At 41.4% G+C, this 15,414-nt stretch overlaps 1 protein-coding gene across 2 annotated transcripts in view; it reads left to right on the forward strand.

The window, feature by feature from the left end:
• The window catches only part of LOC147888572 (P-loop containing nucleoside triphosphate hydrolases superfamily protein), a 113,181-nt gene extending 102,492 nt beyond the window's left edge, over positions 1-10,689 (forward strand). For both annotated transcript variants that reach the window (XM_087393054.1, XM_087393053.1), the window contains one exon: positions 10,138-10,689. In XM_087393054.1, the coding sequence (XP_087249180.1) occupies positions 10,138-10,401 (264 nt within the window). In that variant the 3' untranslated portion in view covers positions 10,402-10,689. The remainder of the gene's footprint in view (positions 1-10,137) is intronic.
• The last annotated feature ends 4,725 nt before the right edge of the window (positions 10,690-15,414 follow it).

A 15,414-nucleotide genomic window follows, 5' to 3' on the forward strand; every position in this document is an offset into this window, starting at 1 on the left:
CTGCCCTCTGAAATCCAGCAATGGGAACATATGACTTCATCACTTCAATTTGCAGATTTATGGACAGCAACTCACCCATCAGTTATGGGATTTACATATCATCATAATGCCTTTACAGAATATTGGGCCAGGCTTGATAGATGTTATCTTATTCATGCTCAGCAATATGGTGAATATACATGTCAAATGTGGACTGATTATTCTCAAGAACTATCTGATCATACTCCACTTTGGCTCTCCCTTTCATTTGGAATGCCTTTGGATGACATGCAGCTCTCTTCAGTCAGACATTTACAGGTCAATCAATTATATCTTTCTCATGAAAAATTCCAGCAAATGATCAGACTGGCTTGCAGGCCATTGTTATCCCATGCTCAGGAGGATCTGGACTTTGCTTGGAACTCTTTTGTCCATCGTATACAAAATGTCATTAAGGAATATGGAAGATGGTACATGGCAGAAACCAGACAGCATATCCAGTGGGCAAAATTATTCAAGCAGTATTTGGTACAGATTAGCCATCAAAGGTCTCTATCTGCTTCTGAGAAGCATTTATTGTCTTGTGCTTCTTCCATAATTGATGCCAATGATAAACGCAAGCTTTCCAAATGGCAGACCAGGGCTAGAGTTAAACCTATGCTGGATAAGGGTTGTTCCTCGAAATCTTTCTTTCGGAATTTACATGCACATAGACAAAGTCAATCTATCATGAGGGTCAGGAAACCTGATGGTCTTTGGACCCAGACTTTATCTCAGCTAGAAAAACAATGTCTGGATCATTTTCAGCTACTTTTTTCTCAGCCATCTTCTTGTACACCTCAGGTTGTATTGGCTCGGGGTTTCTCCTATTGTTCCTTTGCAACAAGCTTCAATGCTGGAAATATCTTTTTCAGATATTGAATTGGATGAAGCCCTCAAGCATTTGGGTAAACATAAATCCCCTGGTTGGGATGGTTTGACGGTTGAATTTTTTGTAGCCTTCTGGGCTGAATTGAAGGGTCCAATTTTGAAGTTCATTAATGTAGCCTGGCAGCATCAACATCTTCCCTCAGCTTGGAAGCATGGTCTGGTTAAGCTTGTGCCCAAAAGACCTTTATGTGAGACAATGGATGACTGGAGGCCCATCACTTTGATGCCGGTTATATACAAACTTATTGCTAAAATGTTAGTACATCGGATAAAGGATATCCTTTATGATGGACTTCATCCGAGGCAATATGGTTTTGTTCCAAGAAGGCAAATCCATGATAATATCTCTTATACTCTCATTGCAATGGAACATGCAAAATATTCAGCTCAAGATGTTTTGGTCATGCAGGTGGATGTGGCAAAGGCATTTGATACGGTACAGTGGGATTATGTCTCTCAAATGATGTTTAAACTTGGTTTTGGGCTAATTAATGTCATATATTGGCTTTACTCAGATTCCACTGCACAATGCTTTATAGGGATTCATTTGTCTGAGTCTTGGACACTGGAACGATTAGTTCGATAGGGATGCCCTCTCAGTGCTTTGCTCTATGCCATTGCTTCACATCCTTTGCTTCTTTATATGGATCATCCGGTTGATACTGGACAGTTAGTGGGGCTTCAGATTTCTGGTTCACGACCTTTCATTGCTCAGGCTTATGCAGATGATTCATTCTTCATGCCAAAGAACAGTCCTTTGGAGCTTCGCCTATTGATGGATACCCTTTCAGATTTTGGGTTGGCAGCTGGTCTCAAAATTAATTTTCAGAAATCAAAACTCTTACCTCTCAAGTCGCATGCTATCCTGTGGCCCGGCTAGATTATTTATCCGGAAAACATAGTAAGACATTTGGGCTATCCCATTGGCTGGAAAATCAGAAATAAGCAACAAATATCATGGGTGTTAAACAAAATTCAGGACAAATTAGAATATTGGAAGATCTCCACTTGGCCCCTGCATGTACGGCTTCAAATTGTTCAGTCCATTGTTCTAGCTTATGTCCAGTTCTACCTTCCTCTATTACATTGATCATCTCGAGATCTCACTTTTTTTATGTCTCAAGCCATGGAGATTTTTTGGAAAACTAAGCTTCATAAAAAGGCTTTAAGGTTGCTCAAAATGGACTTGCTTTGCTCACCAAGAATGCATGGTGGTTTGAATATAATAAACATCAAATTTCATGTGTTGGCAAGAAAGATCACTATGCTCAAGACTTTTTTTCAACAAGAGCAGCCGTGGTCTATCATGTTGGCAATTTTGTGTGGTTAGATGTGCACAAATGCTTATGGACATTGGCTAGTTGATCCATCAGAAGTAGCACTTGGCAAATTTCAAGGTAAAACCCCTGGTTGTCCATTTTCTACTTCCTTGATTCAGGATTGGAAGCAAGTTCTCTCTCACATCAAATGGTCTCCCCATCCTGCTTCTATAGCTTCCTCACTCAGAATGAAAAGCATTCATTGGAGTGCTGTGTTTTCCTCTCCCCTTGTTGTACAACAACCAATCAGAGCTTACAATCTTATGAAGTTGGGCATCCAGTTCATTGATGATGTGGTAGATACGCAAGGACATTTTCTCTCTTTTCCGGTCGCATGTCGACAATACAATCTTCACAGAACTATTTGGAAAGTCATTGCTGATCTCTTACTCCCTTTGGTTCCGATTCCAACATTGAATGTAAGAGACAGGCTTCAAGATTGGCACCTTCAGTCTTCAAGTCCAGGAATATCCTCTCAGCCTTTGCATTTATTGACTTCTATACAAGCTTATCGATTGATATTACCTCCTCCTTGGATTGCTCATCATGCTAACTCTCTATGGCATCTGAATAAGTCACTAGCCTGGTGGAAAGGAAAATTGCAATTGATATGGAAGTTGAAAATGCCATTGAAGCAGAGACTCTTTCTATGGAGATGCATAGTTGGTATTCTTCCAGTGGGAGTGAAATTGACTCAAAGAAGGATTGCCTCACCTCTTTGTCCAAGATGTCATCATACTCCTGAGAGTATTCCGCATTTATTGTGGTTTTGTTCATATTCTAGAGACCTTCTAGACAAGATCTCCTATTTCTTATCTCTTAGATTTCCTGCACACAGGTTCTACAGGTTTTTTTGGATGTATGGCAAATTATCAGTTTCTTTGTCACAGTATTCTCTTTTCTTTCAATGGATCAGATACTGGGCCTTATGGACCTTCTGGCTGCAGCGAAATCATGCATATCTGAATTCTCCCCTTTAGCACCCTTATGAGTTCTTCCGAGCCTCATTGCGGCAATCTTTATATGATGCCTTACATGAGGACGATTTGGATGTTTCTTGTATTCAGCTTTTCTTTTACTACTTCTGATGGATAGGGCATTGGCTCTTTTCTCGAGCACTGCCCTGATGTAAATGAATGTTACATAATATAATTTTCTTGGTTTCACCCAAAAAAAAGAAGAAGAGAGTATATGTGTATTTGTGGGGTGTGTGTGTGTGTGTGGTGGTGGTGGGGTGTGTGTATGTGTGTGAGAGAGAGAGAGAGACAGAGGAGCGATGGAGAGGAGAGGTGTGTGAGCTCTAGCGCCTCAAGCAATCAGCTTGCGAGCCTCCGCTACAAGTCGCGCTGCATCAGAGCCTCAAAATCGATGATCTGGAGTCGTTGATACCAGCCGTACATCCTATTAGAGCGTCGTATGATTTCCGTACAGGTGTACGGCCTGTACGGACATCTCCGCCTGCAATAGTTCTCCTGTTCACAGATCATCCCCGGTTCCCGGCTCTCTTCCACGCAGGGTTTCGTTTGCGAACTACTTCCACGCGTTGACTTTGAACGCTTTTGCTCTTGCTTTTCTCCTCTTTAGTCTTTGGATCTGCTGCACCTTTCCCATCGCAAAAATCTTACCTTTTCCTCTGAAATATAGTTCATCTGGGGTTTTTTACTGTTTTTTCCCTCTTTTCCTTCTACAAAACTGTTTATTATCTTCTCTCGACCTCTACATCCCTCTTTCTTGCCTATCTCCTTACCAATATACTCTTTTTCTCTTCTCTGTGGGCTTCCTGTGGATATTTCTTTGGGATTGGTTTTTTCGCTTCCACTACCCTTTTACAAGTACTTCATTCCTGAGTTCCCTTTCTTACAAGCTATGGCAGAATATTCATATAAAAAAACGTTTTAAAAGGAGCGTTCAGTTCCCTGCAAGAAGCAAAAGCAGGTTGAGGGTCAGCATGACCCGACGCATGATACTCGTGAGGCTCAACTGGTATATGATGTCATGCATGAAGGATTTGCAGACACAAGGAAAGAGTGGAAAGACTCGGTTCCTTCAGTTGGCCTGATGGTTGAGGTAGATGAAATTGTGGATCCAGTCAGAGAATATGCTAAGAATGCAGTCATATTATTTTTTCCAGGCGGGATGCCACCTGCCGCAGAGATAGGCAACTGGTTGACACGCACACTGGCTGGCTCGTTTGTTTGTAAAGTACACTATGCAGCTAGGGTTTTTTTCGAGGTTATCATGGTGGATGAGATACATAGACAAATGCTCTTGGAACATTCGCCTCTCTTTTTTGGGCAGCAAATGGTGCATGTATTGCCATGGTCTCCCACAAGGGAATTACAGGCTTTAATCCGACAGAGATGCCCGGTTTGGGTTGAAGTTGTCGATTTCCCACAATGTATGGCCTCACTCTTGTCTAAAATTGCAGCATCTTTAGGTAAAGTGGTCTGCCTACCACGGCCAAATGGCAACTCGAACAGATTTTGCATTCTCTGGGATACTGATAATCCCACACCCGACTCTTATTCAGTCATGGTGAATAATGTGAACATGGGAAGTGCTTTTTATAAACTCAAATGGGGTTTATTTGCAGGGGCTTGTTTTGAGTGCAAAAAATTTGGACACATGGCTTCACAGTGTCCAATGAATCAGCATAAAATGCCTCATACCACTTTGCCGGTTCAAATGCCTACCAAGGATGCTCCTACTCGAGTTGCAAATAAAAACAAAGGCAGTAGACAGCTTTCTGGAAGTCAGGATAAAGGCAAAGCTCCAATGGTTTCCAATGGGAATATCTTTTCACATTCACCTTATTCAACCCTTGACCAAAGGACAGAAACCTCCAACTAATGGATGGCAAAGTCCAAGAAGAGTTATTTCTGCTCGAAGAATTCCACCCCCCCGCACTTGGAATGGTGCATCTTCTAGTGGAAATACCCCAGAGATAAATACAGGAATTGGGATTACATGGGCTGCAGTAACAGCCAGCAGAACACTCTTCCCTGAAGAAGAGGTTGCTGCTTTGCTGTCTACTTCTCAGGTGGCTACTTCTTCTCAGGGGCGAGGCCTTGACCCTGGGATAGAAATGCAAGGCTGACCTCATAAATTTTGCTGCTGTACATAGTTGCTATATTACTATAAATATCTGTAAATATGACTGCTCATATCAAATGTTTTACACTCAATGTCCAGGGGATGTGTGACAGTAGTAAATGGAAATCTGTATGGCTGTACATCAATAGATTTCAGCCTGACATAGTGGCATTACAAGAACACAACCAACATGTCTATGCAGGAAAAAGAGGACACTACTGTGGTTATGATATTTTCTATGCTGGGGAGCACTCTTTCTCAGGGGTAGTCCTTCTGATCAAACATGAGCTTCAACCAGTTATTGCTTTAAATGACAACAAAGGCAGATGGCTTGTTCTCCAATGCATTATTCGAGGAGAGGGGGCTGAATTTGCTTCTGGGAAGGAATTGCAGCCTTTGTCACCGGGCTACACATTTCAACATAATGCCTTTTCCTCTTATCAGGCACGTCTGGATCGATGGTATAGTGTAGCTCCACAACAAAATGGGGATTTTACATGCAAAATGTGGATTGACTATGCCTGTGTGCATTCAGACCATGCACCTCTATGGTTGCGGTTATCCTTTCATGATATGCCAGATGATATATTGCCACAAAGGAGACATCTAATCATAAACAATAGCTATTTGCAACATGCTGATTTCAAGGCAATGGTTACTAAAGCATCTCATTGTCTGTCCTTTAGCAGCCATATCCATATTGATGATGCCTGGGATTCTTTTATTTCCAAAATGCAAGTTGTGATTAAAGCTTATGGTAAGTCTTACATGAAGACTCTGAGGGAAACCATTGCTCAAGCCAAATCCACTTGTCAAGATCTCACTGAACTCAGCCATCATCGTTCGTTGTCCATGCATGAGCAAACAACACTATGTTAGGCCAGACATTGTCTTAAACTAAATGATCACAGGAAACTGGCCAAATGGGAGATTAGAGCAAGACAAAGAGCCTTTACAGTTAAAGGTTGCTCTTCCAAAGAATTTTTCAAAAGGTTGCATCAGAGGAGACTCAAAACAGAAATTTGCGGAGTGCTTATGCCTGATGGATCATGGACCACTTCACGGTCACAGCTTGCTTCTATTTGTGTGCATCAGCAATTTGGTTCTGCAGTTCCTCCCTCACAACAGATTTTGCTTGCACGAAATTTACTGTTGCCTATCATTTCCCCTACTTAAGATTTGGAATTGGAGGAACCCTTTACTGAGAGGGAACTGTCAGATGCAATCAAATCATGTGGCAGATGGAAATCTCCAGGTTGGGATGGTTTAACAGTCGAGTTTTTTCTACATATGGTGAATGCTGCATGGCAAAATCAAAAAATGCCGGACACATGGAAGAGAGGTCTTGTTAAACTCCTTCCAAAAAAACAAATTTGTGAGTCTTTGGCAGACTGGAGACTTATCACTCTTATGCCCGTCATTTACAAAGTCACTACCAAAATGATTGTTGATCAGCTAAAGGGGTTTTTACATGATGGGTTGCATCCTGCCCAATCTGGCTTCGTCCCACGTAGGCATATCACAGATAACATTGCTAATGCCTATGTTGGAATTGAATATGCCAAATACACGCAGCAGGATGCTTTGTTATTGCAAGTTGATATTGCCAAAGCCTTTGATACTGTTCAGTGGGATTTTATTTCATCGACTATGCAAGCATTGGGATTTGGCACAAAAATGCAACAACTCATCACTTGGCTATATCAAGATAGTAAAGCTACCTGCATACTTTCAGGGGATATTTCTCCATCCGGGACTCTTGGTTGTTCTGTTAGGCAAGGATGTCCCCTAAGTGCTTTACTTTTTGCCATAGCCACTCATCCACTGCTTCAATATCTAGACCACCTCTTGGATACTGACCAGTTGCACGGTTTGGAGATTCTTGGCAGTCATAGCATGATTGCTCAGGCATATGCTGATGATTCATTCTTTACTCCAAAAAATACTCGGGCTGATCTGTCCATGATTATGCAGGCTCTTTCTACATATGGATTGGTTGCTGGTCTTCGGGTAAATTTTCAGAAATCAAAATTGTTGCCGTTGCATGCACAGGAATGGCACAGCCTTCTGTGGCCTAGGGAAATTGTCCCCGCTTCTCAATTCCTTCGGCATCTCGGTTATCCTCTAGGTTGGGGACTCACTCGTTCCCAACAAACTGATTGGGTGTTAACAAAGTTAAGGGAAAAACTTGAATATTGGAAGCTTGCAACTTGGCCATTACATGTTCGTTTGCGAATTACACAATCCATTTTGATAGCATACATACAATTTTATCTGCCTCTCACTATGTTCACTAAGGCAGATCTGGTTTCCTTTATGTCAGCTATCATGGAAATTTTCTGGTGTTCAAAAAATGGCAAGAAAAGTCTCAGATTACTCTCTATGCATCGTCTCTGTTCTCCAAAGATGCACGGGGATCTGAACATTCTCAACATTCAAATGCATTTACTTGCTCACAGAGGGAAAATGATGATACAGTTTATGCAAGGAGATCAGCCTTGGGCTTTCATGATCCGCTCTCTCTTATTACATATTCATACCTCTGCCTTTGGGCATTGGCAGCCTACTCAGTGGGATTTCTTATTTGGCTCTATCCAAGGCAAGATCAGAGGCTGCCCTTTTGTCTCTCGTCTACTTCTTGATTGGAAACATATCTTATCCCACTTGGAATGGCATGGCAGAGATTCTCTGTCGGGAAACTCTTTGAAGGCTGAGAATATTTTTTGGTCTAAAGTATTCCACCCTCCTTGGGCCATACAAGAACCCAGACGTTCTTATTTTCTCTCCTTCAAAGTCACTTCATCTGTCGCGGATGTACTTCAGGATGATGGCACAATTTTATCCTTTTCTATGGCTGCTAGCAAATACGGGTTGGGAGCTCATTATCGTCCTTTATGGCACAGGATTTCAGCAATGCTTCAACCATACTTGCCGGTACCTCGTTTGGAACTTCAGAATCGGCTTGAGGATTGGATTTTACGCTCTTCTTCTTCATATGCCCGTCCCTTGAAGCTCTCACATATCACAATGTCATCTCTGTATGAAGTGTTATTACCTCCGCCTTGGATTTCTCACAGAGCAAATATTGTTTGGCATATGGATCGCCCAATCGCCCAATGAAGTGGTGGAAAAAAAGGCTGCATCTCCTTTGGCATTACAAAGTCCTCTTCGGCAACAGCTTTTCCTTTGGCGAGTTCTCCTTGGCATTTTTCCATCCGGCCAGTTACTCGCACACAGACATATTGCTCCGGCTGTTTGTCACAGATGCCAGCACTCTACTGAATCTATGCTTCACATTTTTTGGTCATGTCCACATACTTGTGATTTCATCGTTCTCATCCGACAGAGGCTTCGAGCGAGATTTCCTACTGTTACTTTTGGCAGATTTTTTTGGTTGTTTGGTTTTCATCCACCGAGACAGGGTTTTGATTTATTTTTTGTATGGGTGCGCTACTGGACCCTATGGACTTTATGGATGGACAGAAATCATAGAGTCTTTGGTGATCCACTATTTTCATCCTTTCTTTTTTTCAAACGATCTCTGCAACAATCATTCTACGATTGTGTTCAGACTCGTTTGATTGATCAGGATGAGTATATAGCTTATACTGAGATCTTTAGTTGAGTAGTAGTTACTTCGTTTTTGAAGTAACTATGAATGTAATTATTTTACAGCAATAAAAGATTTCTTCCCACAAAAAAAAAAAAAAGTGTGTGTATGTGTATTTGGGCTTCCAAACTTCTTCTTCGGCAAAACTTCTTCTTGTGGCGTGTTCTACTTGGAGTTCTCCCATTTGGACAGCTTTTCGCTCACCGTCACATCGCCCCTGCCACTTGCCAACAATTTCTGTCTCCATAGGAACAAGTGCCTCATATCTTTTGGCATTGCCCTGAATCTTATGATCTCTTGATCTTGCTACGGCAAAGGCTTCAGGCTCGATTTCCCATTGCTTGCTTTGATAAGCATTTCTAGTTGTTTGATTTCATCCAGTGAGGCAGGGTTATGATCTGTTTTTTTTACTGGTTCGTTATTGGGCACTGTGGACTCTATGGAAAGATCGTAACCATCAAGCCTTTGGTGATCCCTCACTGGCTAAATATCAGTTCTCTTGGGCATCCATAAGGCAATCATTTTATGATTGTCTATGTGCGCGGGATCTAGATTATCCTGCCTACTTGTTGTACAAGGATATCTTCTCATGCTTTGTAACTGGCTGTCCCTTTTCATGGTACTGTTTTAAGTAATATAATCCCAAATGGATTTCACTAAAAAATGTGTGTGTGTGTGTAATTTAAAACAAAAACGTTTTTTAAGTTTTAGGAAATTTAGGTTTCGACCCTGAAACGTTTCTAACGTGACCTCCATGGTGGCATGTGCCCACTGCCATGTATATGTGTCATGTCACATCTCACATTGCACTGGATGCATGTATGTATAGTCACCTTTTGAGATGTGGCTGTTCGTTTGCACAAGGAAACGAGATGGCTCTAAATAATTACATATTTTATGTAGATTTGCTCAGTCATCATTTATGAAAACACAAATTATTAACGAGACATCATATCCCTTGCAGCATGCTAATTTCCCCTCTTTGATCCACTTATTGTTGATACATGTATACACTGTACTTTGTATCTGCTACAGTTTAGGGAGTCATATCCTGAGTTTTGACTTTCTGAGTTGAAATGAGCGTATGTTAAGTCCAACGTGATGGAATTTGGAATTCGAGGGTAAATATGTGGCTTTAAGGATAGGGAGGTGCTATGGTACATGCATTTGGAAATTTGTTTGTATAACCTATTGGGTTTTGTGCAGGACTTCCAAGATGGCAAACATCTCCTTGTTGCCACAGACCTGGCAGCAAGAGGCCTCGACATTCCTGAGGTCACTCATGTGTACAACTTTGAACTTCCACCAACAGCAACGGCCTATGTACACCGTGGTGGCCGAACTGCTCGCAAGCCTTTGGCCTTTGATTATGGTACTGTGACCAGTTTGATCACAAAACAAGAACTCTTTGCATTCCGAAGATATGAAAATGAAATAATGTTTCAAAGTACTGAAATAAAGATCGAATAAGACTTCTCATAAACAAGCAGAAATTTAAGGGGGTATCAAGAAGATCCAACCACAGCTGCATGGGTTCGAACCAATTAAAGAGTTAGGAAGAGCAAAACAAATTTGGTGGTTGCTGTGTACAATTTGGATACAGATTTTTCTAATGAAGCTGATAGTCTCATTGAGACACGATTTCTCAGCATCATGATAAATATGCAACAGCTGTGCATTGACTGCATAAAATTAGATGGGCATTGATGTACGAATGACACATGCTATGGGGAAAATGTCCCATCTGCATGATACATATGGTGCAACAAAATGTATGAATTCTCTTTTGTTGTTAATACATAGGGTATGGTAAGCAAGGTTTCGTGTGGTTCGTGCACTCCTTCCTCTCTCAACCTGATAATCTCATCCCTCCTCCAATATGGTAGCATACGTGTTTCTTGCTGACTCGTGTACTGTTCATGATACTGAGTTTGCATGCAAAATGGTAAGCTTTGTGTGTCCCTCTTCATGTCGCATTGCGGTGTTCCATTTTTTGACAACGGTGTCTTTGGGTTGCCAGTGGTCAAGCTCATAAGAGGAAGAGAAAGATATTGAAGAGACTGTAAACCTTTTGCGTGAAGAGAAAGAAGCGTGGGTCGAGTAGAGAGAAAAGTGTTTAGTGAGACAGTTGAAACTCTCAAAACTAGTAGCAGCGCAAGCAGTAGAAACGTTTTCATTGCCAGCAATTACGCCTAATAACAGTTGGGGAGGAAGCATTGTTGTTGCACATCGTTCTCTATAACAAACCATGCAATGCAACAAGAGCCCATTAGGCAGCAAAGATAATGGCTTCAGCTAAGATGACACCTCAAAGATGAGCAAGCACGAAGCCTTCACCAAAACGTCTACACATGGGTGAAAAGTCAGAGGCCATGATCATGAACTTTTTTCTTTTTCCAGAGAAAAGAAACTTCTATTAATGCTTGGAATCACCGTAAAAACAGCTTCCAAAAGGAGCTGTAGATGGTCAGTTACACATTTCTAGGTCGTTGGAACTAAATATAATTAGTGAAGGATTTCTGTTGAGCCAATCTGTAGCACTGCAAGAGATATCATTAAACTGCAACTCATTATGTCTTGAACTCTTTGGATCGTATTTTGAACCATCAAATTGGATCGTATTTTGAACCATTTTGATGCTTCACAATAGAACTTGAGCACATCAACAACAACCATCTAGTCTAAAATGCTCATGCACTTTACAATGTGCATGAGATGCATCCTAAACATCATATGTTGATGCCATTGCTACAATTTGCTCGCTTGTTTTCCTAGGGGATACACATGCCAGAGTTTTGATGCCCTCTTTGTTTAGAGATCACCATGCATGGTAGGTAGGATTTCTTCTAAGGTCATTCTTTTGAGGGCAATAGGTATTGCTCGTCTTGAGGAGACCTCTTTAAAGTCTATTGTTTGCTCTAGAGTCTAGTGGAAGCAAGGTCTACTTGAAGCTTTCTTCCTACTTAATTTATATATAAGTGCGCAAAGTCCCATCTAAAAGATTGATCAAAGCTTATAAATTAATAAATTCAATGGCCTCTATTTTTGCTTTTTTAATTATGATTGAAATAGTGTGTTCGAGCAATATCCCAAATTAGGCATGGAATACACATTTCTTTGGACCTCGAGAGTAGACACCCATCTAGGGCTAACATCACGACATCAGTCATCTTGCGATCCCTATTTTTTGGTTGATTGGACAGAACAAAAGTTGTTAGTATATTTTCAACACACTTCAAAGGCATCAAAATCAAGGTTGACATACATCCAAGGTCTTTTGACTTTCATTTTAGTTTTTATAGGGTAACGATTGATCACCTCCCAGGGGATCAGGGGCATCCAAGTTGTACTGAAGGGGGGGAGATGGTAAGTTTGATTACCCTAGCTATCAAACCATCTAAATATATGTGCATACCAGGCTTTGCGAAACCCCTCTCTCAACTAGGCATATATATGACTCTTGTGCCACTCTTGGTAGTCTCCACCTAGGAGTGGTGTCATGGCGAACTCTGCCTGTACGATCTGGTGGGGGACTAAGGGCTTACTCCGAATCATCCTAGATCCCATAATCACTTGTAGCCTCTCGAAACACGACCACTGTGTTGGTTGCTGATAGGTCACTCCCCCAGAAGGGTGTTGCATACATGGCTGTCGTGATCTCACAAGTGTGTCAAATAGCTATCCCTTCATTGAGGGGTCTTGAAAGTGTGCTTGAAAGCATTGTTGCTCTAGCGATCTAGAACTCCCTGTCTTCGTGTAAGTTGTGCCCTAGCTCCATGGGTCATCATGAAAACTTACCCGACAAAGACTTCCCCTAAGTAGGTGTATGGTTGTATGATCTCCACTAGCTCCCCTTGATAGTGAAGCTGTGTCGATGTAGTACTACCCAAGAGAGAGAGAGGGAGGGGGGGGGGGGGGGGGGAGAGAGAGAGAGAGAGAGATGTTAACATCCGCAAGAGGCCTCACGGGCCTATGGGACAAAGTACATAAAAACTAATGGAAACTCATACAAGCCTCATACGGTGAATTGCTATGCTAAACTAAGCTGTAGCTATAGATCTCAAAAATGCAAAAGCTCAGACAAAACTGGAGCGAAGAGTCAAGAGCTGAATCAGAAACCAAAACTAAGCATTGTAGTGGCTCTCCGATGAACTGCAAAGATCTCCCGGATCTGTCTACCGAGCTGTCTCACGCTATGGAGAGAGAGAGAGAGAGAGTGCACATGATAAAAACTGGATGCTTGGCTACCTATGCTAATATTTTGAGCACACAAAATGTAGACCTAGATATATTTCAACGTTTCACATTATGGACTTAGAATCCATTGATTTATGAACAAATAGGACAAAATCATTAACTCAATACATAGAAATGGTTCTATTTATGAAATGATACATGTTATAAATTCAGTTAGAGCAAATGGCTATCCAATAAATCTAGTGAATAGACCATTCAATTTCTTATAATCTTGCCATTGTATATTGTTGTTTCCATTTAAATACAAACAAAGAGACTTCTTTAATAAGGACGATGTTTTTATTTATCCTTTGGAACTTTTAAAACCAAGGAACTGATAAGTAGTTTGCATTAAAAATATTGCAAGACAATATATTTGTTCTCAAACTACATGAGATCTTAAATTGAACTCTTGAAATTCTGCAATAGCTTCTTTAAAAAACTATATGATGCATGCAAGGAACATTACCTTCAAAATGCTACAATCATTGTGCCCTAGATGAGATATGTGCTTGTAGGACCTATGTCTAGCATCATGTTGACCTAGTATGCATGAAAGTAAAGGTCTCGCCCTTAGTGTCTCTTGGTTAGTATCTCACTGTCAGGGTATCCTGATCACATCCTCTCCTATAAAGAAGTATTATATGATTTACTGCTATCTGATGCCGTGATTCATGGCATCAAATGATCCATCATGGGCCTCATGAGTCTAGGCCTAAGTCAGGTGACATGATGTGTGAAGTGTGTGGGACATCTCTAATCTAGGTAGTCAATCACTCTACTCGTGTGTGTTGCTATAAGTGAAGTGGTACTGGTAGCTCCCTCGGATCTCATAGTTTCTAGGGCATCTCATTAGAACAAGCTCCTTGGTATCCACCTCATGTGTGCCAAATCTTTACGATGTCCTGTGCTGCAAGCTTGCATCCTACTTTGACTTGGAATTAGTGGGATGAGGTCCTAAACTCGTATTGCATGGAAAGGTGGATATGTAGGTAGCCTAGTGCCTATATGAACCCATCCTCATTGAAGTGGAGGAAATGCTCTCTATAGAAGCCCATTTTGGTCATGTAACTACAAGCTGCTATCCATCCTATGGATGTATACCTGCCATAGTTCATCCTATATGATTTGATGCATCTCTTGCTGAGTTACGTGAGAGAGTCAAAGAGGGGTGACTCCATGTTCACATGCTAAAAATGTTCTTGGAAAAACTCTCTTTAGTATCAACAAGGAGCAATGTCCTCTAGTTAGTCATGTCTATGCCTCCTATTAGAGCTCAGACTCATTAGTGTTGAAGATACCTATCCTTGGTTTCACCCAAGTTGACCATGGCATGGCCCTCATAGAAAGCTTTGATAGCTATGAGATGTATCTGTAACCCCTATGCGATATGTTATATCAAAACCACATCATCTGCGTATAGCAAGGTGGTATAACTGACGAGGATCAATCCCCTCAACCTCCAAGTCTGACCACAAGGGAGGCTAGTTCATCTATGTAAATCATCTATGTAAAGTACAAAGAGGGTGGGGGGGATGGGGCAACCTAGTTCACCTCCTTAGACATCCCTTGTGTGGTCTACACTCTGGTTATGACCCTCTCAGACAAATCCATGACAGCCTGGATAACATCATGTGCCACATCAAAATGTTCCCACAAAGGAGGCCATACTTCACTCCAATGGTGTTGCTCATCGCCTTGGACATCCCCTATGTCGTGCATACTCTACCTTTGACCCTCTCATACAAAGCCATGACTGCCCAATTACATCATGTGCCATATTCACATCTTGAAGTTGTGCGATACGTTGAGCTTCAGGCACATAGTTGAATGCCTTTTGAAAGACGTCAAAGCAATATCATACTCTATATTTTTGAAATTTGGCTTCTTCTACGATGGCTCTAGAGTGAAAATGTGGTCCACGATGGAGCGCTCATGTTTAAAGCCTATCTATCCCCCTCATGCAATCCCATGCTCTTAGCTAACTTGCTAATGTGTATATCAAAAAAGATGACTCAAACATACTTTTGATTGAGATGTGGAAGGCATCGGAGTAGAAACATCCATGGGATCCCATACCTTATGAATGAGAATGATGGAGTTTGTGGTCCAAGCTTGGAAGACTTTTTAAAAAAGATTCACTCTTGATCTTTAGAGCTTCTTGAGGGCTTCTTTTAAATGGGATATGGAGAAAAGCATGGATGTGGTGGGGTGAGGAACGTTGTCTAGGTCAAGCATGAGTTGGCT

The sequence above is a fragment of the Dipteris shenzhenensis genome, chromosome 21 (genome assembly GCF_047967505.1).
Source record: "Dipteris shenzhenensis isolate YYH24624 ecotype China chromosome 21, Dip_SZ_1.0, whole genome shotgun sequence".
Lineage (NCBI taxonomy): Eukaryota > Viridiplantae > Streptophyta > Polypodiopsida > Gleicheniales > Dipteridaceae > Dipteris > Dipteris shenzhenensis.